At 43.0% G+C, this 19,890-nt stretch overlaps 2 protein-coding genes across 2 annotated transcripts in view; one reads left to right on the forward strand and one right to left on the reverse strand.

Annotated features, from left to right (window-relative positions):
• LOC115478127 (poly(U)-specific endoribonuclease-like) overlaps positions 1 to 4,163 on the reverse strand; it is a 103,263-nt gene extending 99,100 nt beyond the window's left edge. The window contains exon 1 of the mRNA XM_030215374.1: positions 3,966 to 4,163. Within this exon, the coding sequence (XP_030071234.1) occupies positions 3,966 to 4,076 (111 nt within the window). The 5' untranslated portion in view covers positions 4,077 to 4,163. The remainder of the gene's footprint in view (positions 1 to 3,965) is intronic.
• Positions 4,164 to 4,264: 101 nt separating this feature from the next.
• The window catches only part of LOC115478128 (NADH-cytochrome b5 reductase 3), a 79,897-nt gene continuing 64,271 nt past the window's right edge, over positions 4,265 to 19,890 (forward strand). The window contains 1 exon segment of the mRNA XM_030215375.1: positions 4,265 to 4,398. Within this exon segment, the coding sequence (XP_030071235.1) occupies positions 4,378 to 4,398 (21 nt within the window). The 5' untranslated portion in view covers positions 4,265 to 4,377.

Consider the following 19,890-nt stretch of genomic DNA (forward strand, 5'->3'; position numbering starts at 1 on the left):
AGATAACCCCAAGGTTTCGAGCTGAGGAGACAGGGAGAATGAGAGAGCCAACAACAGAAATAGAAAATGGGGGGCGCGGGGACGTAGGTTTGGGGGGAAAAATGAGAAGCTCGGTTTTGGTCATATTTAATTTCAGGTGGCGTTGAGACATCCAGACAGCAATGTCAGACAAGCATGCTGAAACTTTGATTTGGATGCAAGGTGAGATATCAGGGGTAGAATTTGGGAGTCATCAGCATAGAGATGGTAGGAAAAGCCATGGGATGAGATTAATGAACCAAGGGAAGAAGTGTAGATAGAAAAGAGGAGGGGACCAAGAACAGAACCCTGAGGTACGCCGACAGGCAGAGGGATAGAAGTAGAAGAGGATCCACCAGAGTGAACACTAAAGGTGCGGAGGGAGAGGTAGGAAGAGAACCAGGAAAGGACAGAGCCCTGGAATCCAAGTGAGGACAGGGTATCGAGAAGTATGCTGTGATCGACAGTGTCAAAAGCAGCGGAAAGATCAAGAAGGATGAGGATGGAATATTGACCTCTGGATTTAGCCAGTAATAGGTCATTAGAGACTTTAGTAAGCGCAGTTTCGGTTGAGTGGAGGTGGAGTGGGCAGGAGAGAATTGGTAGCCAGTGCTTTGTGGAAGTCCTGCACTGCTATGGTGGCTGTGCCGCCCCTCCCCCCCAGGGTTCTAAAGAAGGTGAAGGTAAAAGCTAGAAGGGTGTAGAGGGAGAAGAATATCCAGCAGGAAAAAAAGTGGTGATAGTGCATCTGAAGTCTCTGTGAGACCTTATTTGGGGTATTGTGTGCAGGTCTGAATACTGCATCTTCAAAAAGAGAGAAACTAGATAGAATCAGTCTAGGGACTGGCTATTAAAATGGCCAGTGATCTGGGAACTGACTTAGTGTCTGTGTGTTTTATATATATATATATATATATATATATATATATATATATATATATATGTGTGTGTGTGTGTGTGCGTGTGTGTGTACGCGCTAAAACCTGCTCCAGAGGGATCTACAGTTTTTGTGCACCCTCCTACCGCCAAACCACTTTGCCTTAAAATTGAGTTGCCTGAGAATACTTAAATTTGATACTGCTAGTCCTCTATTCTCCGTATAAAATCACCCTTGCCACCCCCTAAGAGATTTCCTTTCCCAAATATATTGGAACACTTTCCTCTGAACACTCCTCGAAATTTCTTTTACGTATCTAAATAGGTATTGTTTGAAATACAAACAAGTTAGTTAGTGTTAAAATGTCTGTTACCCATTCCCCAAACCAGGGAAGAAAAAAAAAAAAAGTTAAGAATCCCATTTCCCCAAATTATTTTCAAAAATAACTCCCATAATTCAACTCGTACCATGTCCTCCCCTGAACTTATCAAATAAAACCCCAAATATTTAATAGCCTTTTTAGCCCATTTAAATGGGAATGAGTCCCTCGAGGATGCCTTCTCCCTTTCATCCAGAAATATCCCAAGCACCTCTGACAAACTACTGTTTTGAAAATACTCCCCGTTGGAAGGCAGTGTGTTATCCTCTACGTCTCTGGTTACTAGAAGCCACTGGCATCACTGGCACACATTAATCCACAAGATTATCCACAGTGAATCTCCAGGCTATATGCTCAATCTGATTGACCTTCCCACCAGAAACATGTCTGAAACTTTGCGAACTTACCTCAACCTACATTACCCCAATTGCAAAGAACTCAAGTACAAAACCTATTATGGATCCAACTTCTTCTTTTTGGGCAGCCAACTCTGGAATGCCCTCCCCAAATCCATCCGATCAATCAGCGACTATCTACCCTTCTGGAAATCACTAAAAACCCATCTGTTCAAACAAGCCTACCCAAATGACCCAAACTAATCCTAAAAGCCCATCTACCCAACACATATCCAGGAGACTACAACAATGACCCAAACTACATTTCCCACCAAATTTTCCCTATGCTTTTCCTGTATCCCATCCCCCCTCCCCAGGAGTCTTCTCACCATAGATGTGAGATGCTGATTACAGAATCTCTGGTCTACTGATTTGAGTAGACTTTAGCTCCATAAGATCCCAGAAGAGATAACTGGAGAGTTGATCTCACAGACGTTTTTACACAATTCACTCATAAGATTTTCTACACATCAATACAAAAATTATCCGATGCACAAATAGAGAGAGAAAGAGACTCTATAAGGTGAGAAGACTCCTGAAGCAGGTCTGACCGGCCGAAACACAGCTGTGCCGAGTCCTGCTCTCCCTTATTTTATATTGTTTTTATGAATAAATATTTTAAAGTTTCTACATCCAAAGTGTCTTTATTAAATATATTTTTCTATTATTTATCTTTTTTCCTTTTCTTTTTTATATTTTTGTTAGTCATCGTAACTGTTTTGTCTATACTAGCAATATTACAGGCCATGTGGAAGTCAGGCTGGAAGCAGCTGGCTACAATGTCCCTAAATCAACTGAGTCAATGACAGCAGATTTGTGACACCTAGGAGCCATCCAGCAAGGCTACTGCATCTAGCAGCCAGGCTACATGTTTGTGAAATAATCTCACTAGTTTGTGATCTATTTCTTTCAAATGTTTGGCGACAAGACTTAAGTAGCTGGGAGTTTAAGTATGGGAATTTGTATGCTCTTCTACCCAGGATGATAGAGAAAGATTACAAAAAGGAATTTAGATAAGAAGCATACCCTACCAGCGGCCTTGATCTGTTATCTACTATTTTACTGTATCAGTGTCACCCATTCCTCAACCTGATTGGCTGAGTTGACAACCCCTGCAGCTAACAGTTCAGTTTATATATCCGGTCACGGGACACAAAATCAACAACTGTATATCCTTAGGGTGAAGCAAAGCAGTTGGTAGTAAAGTTTCTGTTTTAATGAATATCAGATTATAAAAACGAAACGTGTTAGTCGGGGGGGGGGGGGGGGGGGGGGGGGGACTAAATGCACAACAGTAGTCAGGAAGTAGGATAAAAAAAATACCAGGGTTTTTACCCACAGTATTTAAAAGTTGGTGGAAAAAGCGTACCCGGATGCCAGAAATCCCAGTCCCCTCTGCTTTCCACACATTCCTAACCAAATTCAGTTAGGCAACTAGGTGGGTCTTGTTAATAGTGCAAACTTTCATACAAAATAGTTAAGATATGCTTGCGCAGTCAGACTAGCTCAAGTTTTTAGCAAACATATGCAGTTCTCCAAAACTATAATTGCAGTAAAAGCTCATTTAATCTATAACTTGCTCAGTACAACAAATTAATGCTTTCTATTTCAACATATTTTTCGTTCCTAAAACCATAACCAATGCAAATGCATTAAAAAAAAAACCAAAGAAATTAAACAATATGGCTTCAAAGGAAGTACAAACAAGTCACGATGTCTATTCCCTCGCTCAGTACAAAACTTCTTAATAGTATGCATTAACTATGTGACAAGATCTTGGTAAAATGAAAGAAAAAGCTAAGTAAACATTTAGAACCTATTAAACAGTTTCATAACCCTGCCAGACAAGTGAATGAATACAATTGATCTTTACATTTCACCTGCCCCTTAGCGCCTTCTGGTGCGCTTAACCAGAATAGAAACCGCGTGGATATAACCCCTCTACTTCAATCTTAGTTTTAAGAACATATCCCACTGTTTCCCCTCCAGTAAAGGCTACAGTTTTCTCTCGGAGCATAGTATTAGCGTGAAAAGAAGAAAAAAAAAAGGAATGTTTCTAAAACACCTCTCTGCAACTAAATGCATTTAAAAAGCAAAACAATCCCACCTAACAAATAAAACAAGAACGTATTACCCATTATAGTGCTTTTCTGACACTATAGTTATATATTACAGAAAGTTTAGCTAACAGAACAAAGTAGAAGTAACGCAACGCATCGAAAACATAAAAACAATTCTGTTAAAAAAAAAAAAAATTTAACCCCCACCAGTAAAGCCAGGAGAGGACGCTCCTTACCTTGAAGCCATGCTGTTTATTAGCCTGCCTTTTTATTATTGCTTTGCGCTCAGAAAGAAGGTTCCACTTTACTGGCTCAATTACACTATACTGAACGCGACCACGTAGCATAAAATTACCGCACGCAACACCAACCAATCAGAGGCCGCCGTCCCTACAGCCGGGCCGTATGGCCAGAAGATAGAGAGAACAAACAAGCAGGACGCTTGCGCGGCGAGGCAGGACCGACAACCTGTCCCTCACCGTGACAGACAGAATCGTGGTGCAATCAGGGTGAGCGCAAGGGGGCGTGACGTTCACGTGGGCGGAAAAGTGGAAATCGCGAACGCTCCCGGTCCTCCCGGAGTCGGCTTAGCTTGGAGGGGTTTGGAATTTGGTGCTGGTGTCGCTTGGTCTCGCGCTAGTCTTTGAGATGGGGGCACAGCTGAGCACGGTAAGCAGAGAGCGTGCTGGAAATCCTTGGCGCGGAGTTCGCGTCAGTCTCTTTCCGTGTTTATAATTATAGTCCCACGGCGAATTTTGACAGACTCTTGGAAAGGCTGCTGGGAAGGTCTCGTTCGTTTGCCTGAGCAGGGGGGTGGGGCACTTTTTTCATTATTGCTATTCTTATTTCACTGTTTAAATATTACTCTTTCTGCTCAAGCAATTAAATAGGGCTAGAGGCACTTTGAGGATTTGCTTCTCGATATAGGCTTCTTCTTGTGCTGACAGCAAAATGATGGCCCTTGGTAGTACTGTCAGTACAAGGCTGGCGTTGGGCCTCCAGTTAGCAAGGGAGGAGCCCACATTGAGCAGCTTCTCTCTGACTTGACTAGTCTGCTTCGAATCGCAGGTCCTCGCGTTTTGCAAAGGTAGATGCAGTGGTTAAGTAGCATCTCCCTGCCCCTCCTTGTTTCATTAACACAGTAACCCACCCCCGCGCCCAAGTTTTTTTTTCCTGAAAATACATTTATAATTCTGGTACTCCAAAAATTATTTTACTAAAAGGAAATGTTGAGATTGAGTTGAGAGGAGGATTATATGCGAAACATTTTTTTAAAATGTTGCTCTATAGATCTGAGCAAAAAGGATCCTCGATTAAGCTAAAAAGACTTATATAGACTCATCGACTTGTATTGTGGTTTGTGGCCGTCTGTTTTGTAGGCCATTCCTGTGCAATAAAGTGGATTTTTATGTGAGTTGCCAAACAACATCTTGGGAGTAGTGGTTGTTAATAGATTTAAAGGCTGAAAATACTGTTCTGTATTTAGGTTTAAGATGGTGCTTACCTATTCTGAAATGAAACTTCTTTGCTTCATAAAAGTTCTGCTGCCTCTTTATAGGATAATGTGCTAATTCTTGAAATTGGACGTACTGATTTTGATGCCAAAAGATCTGCACTCCTAAAGTCACCCCCCTATTTCTGCAAAACTTAGATTTTAAGTTTTCAACTGAAAATTCAAAATTATAGTAACTTAGATGAAACCAGATAAAAATCTGCACTGTCCAGTGTGCCCAACTAGATAGATCGCCTCAGATCATATGCTGTAAATGTTGTGCTTACTTGATCTTGATCTGTCCTTGCCATTTTAGGGGCACAGAGAGTAGAAGTCTCACTGACACTGGTCTTAATCCCCCAACTGCTAGATTTGCTGTTGAAGCCCCACTTTAGCCCATCCAGATTGTCTAACCATAATCAGGGGACAAACTGTAAGTCCGCTCAAGTTGGCCTTATTTCCTGATTACCTGAGTTGCTATCTAAGCATCACTGTTGGTTTTGATTCAATTTTTCTTCTGTATAGGAATTCTTTTGTGCTTATCCCATGCAGTTTCGAATTCTGTTGCCCTTTTTGTCTCCGCAGTCTCCCGTGGGAGAGCATTCCAGGTATCTACCACCCTCTGCATGAAAAAGTACTTCCTGATGTTACTCCTAAGTCTAATTCCCCTGTAATCTAAATTCATATTCCATAGTTCTACTACTTGTTTGTATATTAATACCTTTCAGATATTTAAATGTCTGTATCCTATCACCCCTATCCTTTCCTCTAGGCCAGTCTATGGGACACACCTATCTAGTCAGATTTTCAGGATGCCCATAATGAATGTGCATGAGAGGAGGGATCTCAACCTAGTCCTTGGGACACATCAGGCCAGTCAGATTTTCAAGATACCCACAATGGATATGCATGAGAGAAATTTACATAAAATGGAGGCAGTGCATGCACATTTCTCTCAAGCGAATTCATTGCGGATATCCTGAAAATCTGACTGGCTAGGTGTATCCCAAGGACTGGGTTAACCCCTGCTCTAGGGTATACATATTCAGGCTGTCAAATCTCTTCTTATATGTCTTGTGGCGCAAACCAATTCCATTTTTGTTGCTTTTCTCTGAACTGCTTCAAGTCTTTAATGAGATAATACAACTGTATAAGTCACTATGTTCAGTTTTGGAAGCCGTAACACTTCCCTTTGCAGCCTATCATTCTTCTATCTACATGCCTTGTCACATTATTTTTCCACCTTGAGATTTTCAGACAGGATTACCCCAAGGTCTCTCTCCTGAAATACGTGAGGTAGGTGGTGAGAGGACAGATAAGCACATCTCCTTTGGATTTCTACACCCTAAGTACATCACTCTACACTTCACAGTAAATTTTAACTGCCAGACCAGTGGTGTGCTGGTAAATGTTTAACAACAGGCTCTCTCCCCGGTCCCCCTCTGCGCCCCCCCCCCCCGTCCCCCTCTGCACCCCACCCCCCCAGATTGCAGAGCTGGCTGTAGCCGGGGAGAGAGCCTGGGGGGGACAATGCATTACTCCAGGAAAAAAAAATTAAATGATCCCAGGTTCCAATCTAATTCATGTTTAATGTGCGATAAAATGCCATAAATAAGTAAATAAATATAAACTTTTAATGTTGACCACCTGATTCTCAAAGTGAACATATTCCAAACACTATAATGAAAATAAAATGCTTTTTTTTCTACCTTTGTTGTCTGGTGACTGTTTTTCTGATCATGCTGGCCCAGTATCCGATTCTGCTGCTATCTGTCCTCTTAAACTCAGTTTCCAGGGCTTCCTTTCCATTTATTTCTTTCCTTTCCTCCTTTCTTCTTCATTTCTGGTCCTCAGCTTCTGCCTATTTTCTTCACCCATGTGCAGTTTTTCTCCTCTCTTTCTTTTCCCTCATCTCATCTCCTTCCTCACTCTTCCCTCCCCTCCATTCACATTCAGCATTTCTTCTCTCTCCCCCCCTCTCCATCCACCCATATCCAGTGACCCTTCTCTCCCCCTGCCCTGCATGCACCCAGCGACCCTCCTTTCCCCTGCTCTCCATGCACCCATACCCAGTGACCCTCCTCTCCCCTGCCCTGAATGCACCCATACCCAGTGACCCTCCTTTCCCCTGCCCTTCATCCACCCATGTCCAGCAGTGACCCTCCTGCTTCCTCTCCCCTGCCCTGCATGCACCCATACCCAGTGACCCTCCTCTCCCCTGCCCTCTATCCACCCATGTCCAGCAGTGACCCTCCTGCTTCCTCTCCCCTGCCCTGCATGCACCCAGCCATACTCAGTGACCCTCCTTTCCCCCCCATCCACAAATGCCCAGCGACTCCCTTCTCTCCCCTGCCACCCCCTCCTGAGTTGTTGGCGAATTCTCCTCCCCGCTCCCTCCCTCCCGATCCCTCACGTCACCGACCCGACCTGTCTCTTTGCATTCTTCGGGGCAGGCAGTCTTGCCTGCCCGCTGCCAGAACTGACTCTCCCCCACTGGCGCTGCCGCTGCCGGCCGGTTCGCGCTTCAAAATGGCCGCCGATCGCGAGGCCGCCTCTGGAAGTCTCGGCGGCCATTTTTAAAGTGCGAACCGGCAGCGCCAGCGGGGGAGAGTCAGTTCTGGCAGCGGGTGCCCCGAAGAATGCGGAGAGTCAGGTCGGGTCGGTGACGTGAGGGATCGGGAGGGAGAGACAGGACCGGATCGGGAGGGAGGAGAAGAGCCGGCTCGCGCGTTTCAACAACCGGCTCGCAAGAGCCGAGCAAAGTTAACAACCGGCTCTTGCGAGCTGGTGCGAGCCGGCTCCAGCACACCACTGTGCCAGACCTACTCTTAAATTTAGATCTGTGATTGCTTTGTCTAGCTTTAGGAGACTAGTTTTGGTAGCTAGTACTGAAAATCAGTGCTAATATCATAAATATTTAGTTCCACCCACTTTTTAGGTGCCTAAATCTAGAGGCAGCTAAAATACCAGGTGTATCCAGTCTTATCTGTTGGGCAGTGCATTCCAATAGGTCAGTGTGGCATTTACATGGACATCATCTTGAGGATGGTGATCCTAATTTATGGACTTCTGAGGATCCAAACATTAAAAAAAAAAAAACCAAAACAAGATAAAGTTGGAGGGCACTCCTCTTCCTCCTGTATATCCTTCCTGCATTTCATACTTTCATTCACCAGTTCTGTGCCTGTTTGTAAAGGTTGGGGATAGATGATGTATTATGGAAGTGGTACCATAGTCTTTTAAATGGGAGACAATAGAAGGTTGTTTAGAATGGGCCAGATTTTGGCTAGAGCAGTGAGCGATCTGGGGTACCCAAGATTTCTGCCCTCTGAGGTATTTTGATGCTCCATGTTCAACATTTATAGACTTACAAAGTTATATGATTTACTGCGGGCTCATTTTTAAAGCACTTAGACTTACAAAGTTGCATATTTTCAAAGCACTTAAACTTACAGAGTTCCATAAGTTACTATGGAACTTTGTAAGTTTAAGTGCTTTCAAAATGAGCCTCTATGTAACTGTGTAAGTCTTTGAAAATACACCTCTAAGTAACTTTCAAAGTCTACGTGCTTTGAAAATGAGCACTTTTGTTAAGCGTTATGATGCAGTTGCTGGCTTCATTACTTAAATAATCTTATGTGGTTGATAACAGATTCTTCTGCTGCTGGCCAATTGGTTGGCTTCCTCCTATAGTGGTACTGTGGGGTGATACAGCTCGCCTTATACCAACTGTATTCAACAGCTTGTTATTGAACAGTAGGGAAACTGTTATTAAACAGTTTGTTTGATAACATTCCTCTCAAGATTCCAATATCATGGGTTATTAGGAACCTGGGTATTTAGGTAGACTTGCAGTTGCATAGAATAGATCGGTAATGACCACTGGCTTTTTAAAACTTTGGGTATTATGTAAACTGTAATATGAGTTGGAGGTTTCAGGTAGTTGTACAAGTTGAACTATTGAAATAGTCTTTATCTTGGTCTCCCTCACTATGTATTTGCTCTCTCCACCTGATCTAAAAATGTTGGCTAGATGTGATTGGCTGCCGGTTGAGAGAGCAAGTTAGGCTGTATTTTTAAAACAATTACGTGGGTTACGGGTAGTGTATAGATTTTTAGATAGCTTTTAGGTGAGCGACCATTCTAACTGACAGAATTTTATATTTGATTACATTTCATTCGGCTGGTTCTAAGAAGCTTTGAAAGCACTTAAAAAGATTTTTATTTGAGAGCATGTTTGGGAAGATTTAAGAGGGAGCTGATGAGACTATTGTATATTGGGCCCTGGTTGTTTTAGGCTGGCGTTTTTAAAAGTTTTAATCAGGGTGGGATTCTCTTGTTTTATATGTCCATAATTATCTTTGTATGTGGGTGCCACTTGGTACAGAATTGTGAGAGAGTGCAACATATAAATCTCAATGAAACTAAATGCCAGAACCTCTTTGCATGGCCTAGTGGTGTTTGGACCAATCCGTGAATTTACCTTGTAGGGAAGAGTTACTAATTTTAATTGTACTCTGGCATAAAGTGGTAACCACCAAAAAAAAAAAAAAAAAGGTTGATCTGGCCCATTTGGAACCGCTTAAGACCAACTTTGCCACAATATTTTGTACAACTTGCAGTAAGAGATCAACCTACCTGGTAAACCCAAGAATATAGTATTACAATAATCTAGGTGGGAAATAGCTACACCCTGTTTCCTGTCTGATATGTTAGCCATAATTTATTTATTTATTTAGATTCACACCTTTTTCAGTAGTAGCTCAAGGTGAGTTACATTCAGGTACTCTGGATATTTCTCTGTCCCAGGAGGGCTCACAATCTAAGTTTGTAACTGAGGCAATGGAGGGTTAAGTGACTTGCCCAAGATCACAAGGAGCAGCAGTGGGATTTGAACCAGCCACCTCTGGATTGCAAGACCAGTGCTCTAACCACTAGGCCACTCCTCCACTCCATTTAATTAGTTAAGGATTATAGAACATTTTCTTATCTTTCTGGGACACCTGATTTTCAAATGTGAGCACACAATCCAGTAAAATATTAAGAATCTGCTATTCAATGTAAAGGTATCCGTATCCCTTCAAGCACTGTGCAGTTCTCTGAGGAAAAGTAACCCTTATTCTCACAACCAAGCAATGTCATCCAACAGCCTCCTATTGATAAGTTTAATTTTGTCAGGATTGATTTTTAAATCGTTCATACATCTTTAGTTGGGGCCTAGTTTATCAAAGATGTGTACTTCCCCTAAACAAAATGACACTTAGAGGCGTATTTTCAAGGCACTTGGACTTACAGAGTTATGTGGAGGGACATTTTTGAAAGGGACGTCCAAGTTGTGATTTGGACGTCCTTGCAAAACGGCAAAATCTAGGGGTGGGGAAACCCGTATTTTTGAAACAAGATGGACATCCATCTTTCATTTCGAAAATACTGTCAGGTACGTTAAAATCCTTAAATTTCGCCGTCCCTAGACTTGGACGTTTCTGATTTTCTGCGATTTTCAAAACCAAAGACATCCATGTCAGAAACGACCAAATGCAAGCCATTTGGTCGTGGGAGGAGTCAGCATTTGTAGTGCCAAGACACCAACCAGGCACCCTAGGGGGCACTGCAGTGGACTTCATAAATTGCTCCCAGGTACATAGCTCCCTTACCTTGTGTGCTGAGCCCCCCAAAAAAACCAAAACCCACTACCCCCAACTGTACATCACTACCATAGCCCTTACGGGTTAAGGGGGGCACCCATATATGGGTACAGTGGGTTTTGGAGAGCTCGCTGTTTCCTCCACAAATGTAACAGGTAGCGGCTCTGGGCCTGGCTCCACCTGTCTGAAGTGCACTGCAGTACCCACTAAAACTGCTCCAGGGACATAGAGGCTGGCACAACATATTTTAAAAGATGTTTTTTGAAGGTGGGAGGGGGTTAGTGACCACTAGGGGAGTAACGGGAGGTCATCCCCGACTCTCTCTGGTGGTCATCTGGTCATTTCGGGTACCTTTTTGTGCCTTAGTCATAAACGTCCAAGTGTTCGTCAGGGACGTTCTTGTTTCTTTGATAATGGCTCAAGGATGCCCAAATCCCGCCACGCCCCCTTGAACTTTGGCCGTCCTTGTGATGGAGTGCAGTTGGGGACATCCTAAATCGGGTTTGGATTATACCGATTTGGCTGTCCCTGGGAGAAGGACGTCCATCTTCCTATTTATGTCGAAAGATGGATGTCCTTCTCTTTTGAAAATGAGCCCAATAGTAACTTATGGAACTTTGTAAGTCTAAGGGCCTCGTTTATCAAACCGCGTTAGCGGTTCCTTTGCGGCAGTGCCAACAGAGCACATTCAAAGTGAATGGGCTCTGTTGGCATTACTGTACTGGGAGTTGCTAGTATGGCTTGATAAGAGACCCTAAATGCTTTGAAAATGAGCCCCTTATGCTGATTTTAAAATATATTAATTTTGCCAGGAAGTTGCTGTAATACAGTGGCTCTCGACCCACTCCTCAGGCACACATAGCCTGTCAGGTTTTCAGGATATCTGAGTGTCCATTGACCAAATCAGCTCAGCTAGTGGCTTGAGGTAGATATTGAACAGAATAGGTGACAGTGTCGATCCTTGTTGAAAAAGCTTTTGAAACATAACATTATCTAGAGAACCACTCGGGAAAGAAAATATATTACCAAAGGAAATAGTATGACTGATGTGATGTGTACGATTGACAATTGTTTTTGGCCTCTTTGGTATGGAAGTTTTTGTTAGTGCTGGCCTATCATAAAATGGATTTCTTAATTTTATAAGTTGGAATTTCATTGTATGTTATTTGTATATTTTTAAGATGTAAACCGTTCTGATTTGCCATGCAGTAAGTGATGGTATAGTAAATAAATGATTAACATTTTGGGGTACACAAAAGAATACTGCCTGGTTTTGGTGCTGGTCATATTGACAGGCTGTATTAATAGTAGCTAAAGGCAGTTTGGATGGACACGCCAGTAAGTGGAACAGGTGAGGACAGAAAAGGGCAAAAATCTTGAAGTAGCACAAATGCTGTGATGTAGGTGACCAAGACACAAAGTGGTGCTGCCTGTAGGGCAGGTGTCCTTGAGGCTCACAACCCAGCCTGGGTTTCAGGATTTCCTCAATGAGATCTATTTCCATTCACAGAATCCATTGCATGCAAATAGATCTCACACACATTCATTGAGGAAATCATGAAAACCAGACTCGGTTGTGGACATGACAAAAATTGAACAAAACAGATGGTCACAAAGACAGGAGGTGGATTTGGAGGGAAAGGAGCCCTATAGAGAGATTGGGACAGGACTCTACATGCTGAATGAACAGAGGCATGGAAACCTACAACCTGCACAGTTCAGATTACTGAAAGCCAGAGTGCCTAGAGGCTGAACATAAGCCTATAGCACAGACCAGCAGTGCTGTGGTCAGGTGCCGAAGACCAGCAATTGTAAGGGGGCTGCAATCAGAGAATGAGATGCAATGGAGAAACAACTCTCTCTCTGGTGGGTGAGAGCTACTGAATAAGATAAGGAGAGGTGCTAAAAGAAAATCGGATGTAGGAGAGCCTTGCCAGAAGCAAAAGATTTGCAGAAAGAGATTTGGGATTTATTTCTGAGTGTTTTTTTGGATTTTTAGGGTGATTTTACAGATACCTTTGCAGTTTAAGAAATTAATGCATGCAAAATATTAAAGCATGCTAAAATATTTAAACTGGGTAAGTCAACTGTGCATGCATTTAGGAAGTTTGTGCATAAAGTTGAGCAAACTGATTTGCCTTTCCTAAATTGTAGCTCTCTAGTTGGGATGCTCAAATTGTGCTTAACACAAGGTTATCAATAGAAATAAAACAAAATAAAACATGGAAAAGAAAATAAGATGATACCTTTTTTATTGGACATAACTTAATACATTTCTTGATTAGCTTTCGAAGGTTGCCCTTCTTCGTCAGATCGGAAATAAGCAAATGTGCTAGCTGACAGTGTATATAAGTGAAAACATTCAAGCATTACTATGACAGTCTGACAGGGTGGGAGGATGGGGGTGGGTAGGAGGTATGCATGGGGACATCAAAGCATATCATTGATATTCTCCTACCCACCCCCATCCTCCCACTCTGTCAGACTGTCATAGAAATGTTGAATATTTTCACTTATATACACTGTCAGCTAGCACATTTGCTTATTTCCGATCTGACGAAGAAGGGCAACCTTCGAAAGCTAATCAAGAAATGATACTTTTTTTATTGGACATAACTTAATACATCTTATTTTCTTTTCCATGTTTTATTTTGTTTGATTTCTATTGATAACCTTAAGAGTGGACTAACACGGCTACCACACTCCTCTGCTTAACACAAGCATTTGCATCACACTGCCAGTGAGAAAGACAGACTGCCTTAAGCTTCACAGCATTGTGCACAGAGTGAACACACATTGGGGGGGGGGGGGGTTCTTTTAACTAAGGTGTACTCACGTTTTTTAGCACACGCTAAATGTTGGAGGAATTCATTGGCGCCTCAAACATTTAGCACGCGCCTATTTTTAGCGCGCGCTAAAAACGTGAGCGTGCCTTAGTAAAAGACCCCCCCACCATTGCTTGTCATTGACCCCCGTGAATACTTGCATATAGTACCATGGCTAGATTACTACATTGAACTACCGAGCATTTAACGTTTTGCATTCTACTCTAATTATCATAGACGTTCCTGTAAGAGAGAATGCTGAACACTTTTCCTGCTTATTTTTGCAAGAAACTGATGGTCTAGTAGTTAGAATAATGGACTATGTCTGTCATTGAGGTTTTCTCCCACTTTTGAAGTACCCACCTAGGCTCCAGTTTATTCAGCCATTTTACTAAGCTCACTGCAGGCTTACTGCGCACCAATCTGGAGCTACTGCCTGCCCAACGCAGGCGCTGGAGGTAGATCCACCCCCAGCGCACAGCATTTCTAGCTCTAGTGGAAATATTTAATTTCCTCAGGGGGTTACCCAGCAGTAATCGGGCAGTGCATTAGCGTGGGTGACCCCCTGCTCAATGGGTGGTGGTAAGTGCTCTTCCCTGCATGGCCACATGGTAAGAGCAATCTTACCGCATGGTCAGGTCTATTTTCGGTCTTAGTTTTTCTTTATCATAGATGTAGCATAGGATTACAGTTTACCTAATTCATTTCCTTAGAATGTAAAGCTCTGGGGGACAAGAACTAATTCTTGTCAATCCTAGTTGTAATGTCCCCTGGGCTAAGGTACTGTATAAATGCAGAAATAATACATTCAGTGATGTTTGTTTGCACGTAATGTTCTGTTTCTTCTTGGCTGCTTTTGTTAATTGGATTGCCCTAGCTCTTAGTAGCAAAACTGGGCAAACTAATTACAAAATCAATATCAATGACAACTGACCATTCTTTGTTTTGAAAAATTCTGTGCTGGAATGAGCTATATCTATTAGGAGAAACACACATTTAGTGAAACGAAAAATCTATTCACTCTCTTCTGATAAGTTGGTTTAAAAGAAAAATTGCATGTTGAGGCAGAGATGCTGCCTACAGATTGCATATGGAGTATTCATTCCCACTACACTCTGGTCTAAGAGCAATTGTGCTGTTGAATTCCAAGTTTAAAATAGAATTATTTTGTTCCTAAAATATTTATTTACTTTGTGTTGCCTCCCAACAGGGTAGTGCTGAGGCTTCGAGAGTGGATTTTGACATTGTTTTTCCATTTGCTGTCAGGAAGGATCTGCTAATAGCACAGGGCTTAGTCAGAGCAAGCTTTTGCTGCAGAGACTTGACCGCTTGCTAGCCTCCTTTAGCAGTCTCCTGCTGAAGTGCAGAGGATTTGCTGCTGTCCCCTCTTTTCATTCCTGTTTTTAGCAGTAAGGACACAACTTTTTCATGTGTTTTCTTCCATTGTCTGCATGCAGTTGATTTGATGTTTCTAAAATGTCTCCTGTACCTGAAACACTTAGATGTGTTCTGGATTGTAGCTTATGGAAAATTAATCCAGAAGAGACGGGCATGCTATCGTAATTACTAAGGGGCCCTTTTACAAAGCTGCAGCAAAAGGTGGCCGATGTGGGTCTTTCCCACTACTTAAGGCCGCTTCTACTGCAGCCGGCAAATGTACAATTGTTCCATTTCCTGAATTAATGCCATTAGCCAGTTGGCCCTTACTACCACCTATTTTGTAAGTGGTAAGGGCTCGCACATTAATCATTCAGCACATGATAGTGCCAACATGCTGATTAGTGCAGAAATGCCCACTCTGACGCACCCCCTCCCTTGGTTAAAAAATATTTTTGTGCATGGGTAGCACATGCATTTTTGCAACTTGCTACGGGACCCTCAGCCTGCCCTGCAGTATGCTATTTTAAGCTGCGGTAAGCATGCATTGGTGTTTACCGCTGCTTAGTAAAAGGGCCCCTGAGCAAGAAATGTGGTAGCTGAAGATTAGGTACTGACTATTTCAGAGTTGTAGCACAAGCGGCATTCTTCAAGCTCTCCAAAATAGAAGTAGAGCATTCTCAATATTTTTGGTTTTTATTTTGAATTTACTACAAAATCATCATTTTCGTCTAGCTGATGGAATTGTAGGCATACCCCAGCTGGTCATATGACAGATTTGCCAGTGGTCTGGCACAGTTTTCGATGAATTAAGTGATTATGAGGAATGGTTCCGAGATGGGTTATAGTTGTGGGGTTACCACCCCATAAAGCCATGTTAATAAACCTGCAGATTACTTAACCTCCATTTTTTTGGTCTAATTTGTTTAGTGGTCTGGGGAGTAGAATTAGCACAGTGGGAATAGACATTATACCATCTTCTCTGCTACTGGCTTACTTGTATTTAAAATGAGAAACTTTTGCAATAGAAGTACCTGATTCTGCACTTATGAATTATAGTGGCAGTCATGACAGGAGATCAGGGTGTGGTTTATACCCTGATATTGAGAGCCTGAATAGTGAAAGAAAAACAGATGAAGAGGAGCAGTGTGCACAAGGTGAAGCTGAAGCCCATATGATCAGGGAACCAAGTGGATGTATCACTGGTCTTGCATATCCTAAGAGCTCAATTTAGGGTGGTTGTTTGGGATTCAATTTTGACTCAATACAGGAATCTGTTGTGAGATCAGAGTAAGCAATCAGCCATATCTCAGCCCTGTTTATGCAGCGCTGGTTCCGTAGCAAGTGCTGTGCACTGCCATGCAGAAAGGGCCCAGTTCAGTTCCTGAGTTGTCTTCTGCTCCCCAGGTTGGTAGTGTTCAGGTTTGTCACCTGAAGGCTGGATTCAGGGCTCATGATTGTTGGAATCTAGAAGGAGCCCTGGTTATGTGGCCCCTGGCTCAGGAGATATGTTTGGGAAGAGGAGGGGGATTTTATAAAGTAGGGGGAAAAATCTCATGTGTCAGATCGTAGTCCTGGTTCCGATTGAGCTGGAAGTACAGAGGAATAGAAGAAAACGAGCTAAAAAAAAAGCCTGCTTGTGCTAGTAGAGAGGGAACGTATAGTGCCCTAATATTTGGGTCTTATCTTCCCATTTTATTTTTCTCGATTGTGGGTCATATCAAGGGATCCAAATATATTTGGGAAACTCAGGAACAAGCCAGAACATTTTAAGAGCCAGCAATTTCCTTTTTTTTTATTTCACTTTCACTCTGCTGGGGAATTCCACAAGTAATAGAATGACAACGTAACTAACATTCTGCAATATTTTATCAGATCAGTGATACATTTGTACATTGCAGTTAGCCCTCCATGTAGGGCTTTTTGCATGTTTCTTTTAGACAGTTAAAAGTTTTTAGGAAACCACCTGGAACATCGCTGGTAACGGAATGACAAATTTTAGGCAACATCTTTTGAGGGTGAGGTCAGAACGTGACAGAACTTAGCCAATCTGCTTACGGCTGCACTGCAAGCACACCCATGCTGGATGGACAGTTGTACCAAATAATCAAAAAAGAATGCATTTTGCAAATATTCTAATGTTAATATAAACGTAAAATTAACATGGTAACAGAATGACAAGTACATAGTTTTTAATAGCTGTCCAAAGCAACTGAAAAGTTGTCCAGTCCACAGTGACCATAAATGTTGTTCAAGCTACAGATAATTTTTTAGGTAAAACCTAGCAAGGGGGGGACTTGCTGGTATGTACTGTTACTTTGATGATCATTCTGTAACGACTGCCAACACAAAGCGAACACTGTTCCCGGTATTGGTAATCGGTGTTGCCAGTTTCTCAACAACTTGACAGCTGTCAATCCAACTTCTGTCATCTTTGTCAGGGAAATGAAACTGGTGCACTGTATGATCCTGTTTATTCAGGAATTACAGCTCAGCTGTATAGTCGCATCTCGTGATGAGAAAAATGGCCTATGAGCAGGTCCCGCCATTAGGCACACTAGGTGGTCAGCTAGGATTGGCAGGGTTTAGGGGGAGATGCGGCAGCATGTTCCTTCCTCCTCACCTTCCCTGCCCCTGCCTCCACTGCTCTACCTCTTCCTGGACCCAGCAAAAGTTGCAGTCAGACTTGGTGCCAATGCATAGCCTTCAAACACAGACCTGCACTCGAGCACTGCAATTCCTGGGTCAAAGGACAGTAGGACATCGCATCACTTCAGCACGGATCTGTCTTTGAAGGCCATGCAGCAGTGCTGTCTGCAACTTCAGGGTCTGGGAAGAGGTGGCAGTGGCGGTGGGGGCAGAGAAGAGGGGGGGGGGAGAGATGCTGGACACAGGGTAGATAAAGAGGGCATGCAAAATGAGGGAGTAGAAAGTAGATGCTGGCCACCTAGGGGGAGGGTAGGGAGGAGGGAAAAGTGGAATGCTACTGGCCACCTGGGATGTAAGGCCTTGAGCTGCCTTGGTGGAAGGAGTATGTATCTAGGGCATCGGACACACTCGGGCTGACCCTGACTGGGAACCTGTGCGTTTGCTGTTAACACATGTTGAAGCCTGAGGGAAGCCTGGTCACATTATTTCCCCTTGTCTCCAGTATCCGTTTAGATTGTAAGCTCTTTTGGGTCAAAGGCCCTTGCCATTTTGTTGTAAAGTACACTGGACTGGACATTATTTGAAAAGCCAAAATAAGCTACTTTTACTTAATGCAGATCACCAAATACGGCACATCTCAACTTACTGCACTGAAGGGAGCTGTGTTTACCATATCAGCCTCATCATATCTACAGTGAGAGGAGAGTTTTTTCTTTTTAGCTGGAGATGTAATCCATTTATTTTTGGCTGTGGTTATAACCTGCCCTCAGAAGGGTTGGGTGGCAGGTCTTTAACCTCTATGTTGCATGCATTCCTAGAGCATTTTCTGACATGCCAAGAAAGGGCAAGAATTCTGACTTTATGTTTGGTATTAACCAATTGTCTGAGTTAGAAACAAATGCCATGGTATAGTCAATGTACATAAATTCTTTTTATTGTTTGGTTTCCCCCCCCACCCTTCCTCCAGTACTCTACAAGAGTGGATCCCAAATCTGTCCTGTGGGGGACACTCCTCCCCCCCCCCCCCCCCCCAGTTATGTGTAGTCATTGTGGACATCCTGAAAACCACTAACATTTTCAAGGAAAGGTACCATAAATATTCATTGCTGATATCCTTCAAACCTGACCAGCTGGGGGTCCTCTAAGTCAGGTTTGGGAACCCACTGCTTTAGTGTAATAGTCATCCAAAGATTCCCCCAGTGGAGTTTGAGAACATACCCACAGTACCCAGACGTAAAGGGAGGTTTGCTCCTGTTCAGGTATATGGAAAGCAAAACTCATCCACTATTTAAAACTGGATTTTCACAGCTGATAGGACTGTGGAACAGGAATTTTCAACTCTGGCCCAGATCAGGAGCCTAGGAGGTGACAGTAAGTGGCAAACCCATGAAAAGGAGAAAGCTCTTTGGCTTGGGAGGTAGTAGGCTTGCAGCTGGTGGGGGGGGGGGGGGGGGGGAGTGAAATTTACATTTATAGGACTTCATTAAGATTGGATGTGGATATGTTGTCATTTTGTACTCCTATTGCCTGCTCTTTCCCTCCCCAAAAGTAATTATTGAGGATAAGAGGACTGCATGTCTTTTTGATGAGTAAGACCTGGACTTTAATGGGACACAATTTATACATTATTTTTCCTTTAATGTTATTCATAAACTAGTGCTTTTTGTCCTGTACCAAACAACTATTGAGATGGTAGATTAACCAAATCAATTTCCCCTGGCCTTCTAGCTCGCCTTTTGAAGATGGGGATGGAAGGAGAGGGGGGGTGGGGGCACACTGCCTCTGGCTGCATCCTCTGTACTTGGAATTGTACTATCTTGCTGAACAAACCTTGCATCTTGAACAGTGGGAGCCCCAAATGAGATTAGGAATAGTAGGTTGACAAGCAGTGTGCTGAGACCATACTAGATACATTTTCTTTACTGTGGGATCAGCTGTATATGAGGGAGGGATGGGCTGTAGAAGGATGCAGCTTGTCACGGTCTCGGGCTCTAAACAAACAGTCACGGACTGACTGTGGAACTTGAGCCCTTTGGGCTACTGTGATGAGCAGCGGCAGCAGGCAAAACCCTCCAACCAGGACTGGACTAAACAAGCAAAATTGGAACAACAGGACTGGAGCTGAAGCTGTAGGCAGGCAGTGCTGGAACAGACAAGACTGGAACAACAGGAT

Source organism: Microcaecilia unicolor, chromosome 9, assembly GCF_901765095.1.
Source record: "Microcaecilia unicolor chromosome 9, aMicUni1.1, whole genome shotgun sequence".
Taxonomy (NCBI): Eukaryota; Metazoa; Chordata; class Amphibia; order Gymnophiona; family Siphonopidae; genus Microcaecilia; species Microcaecilia unicolor.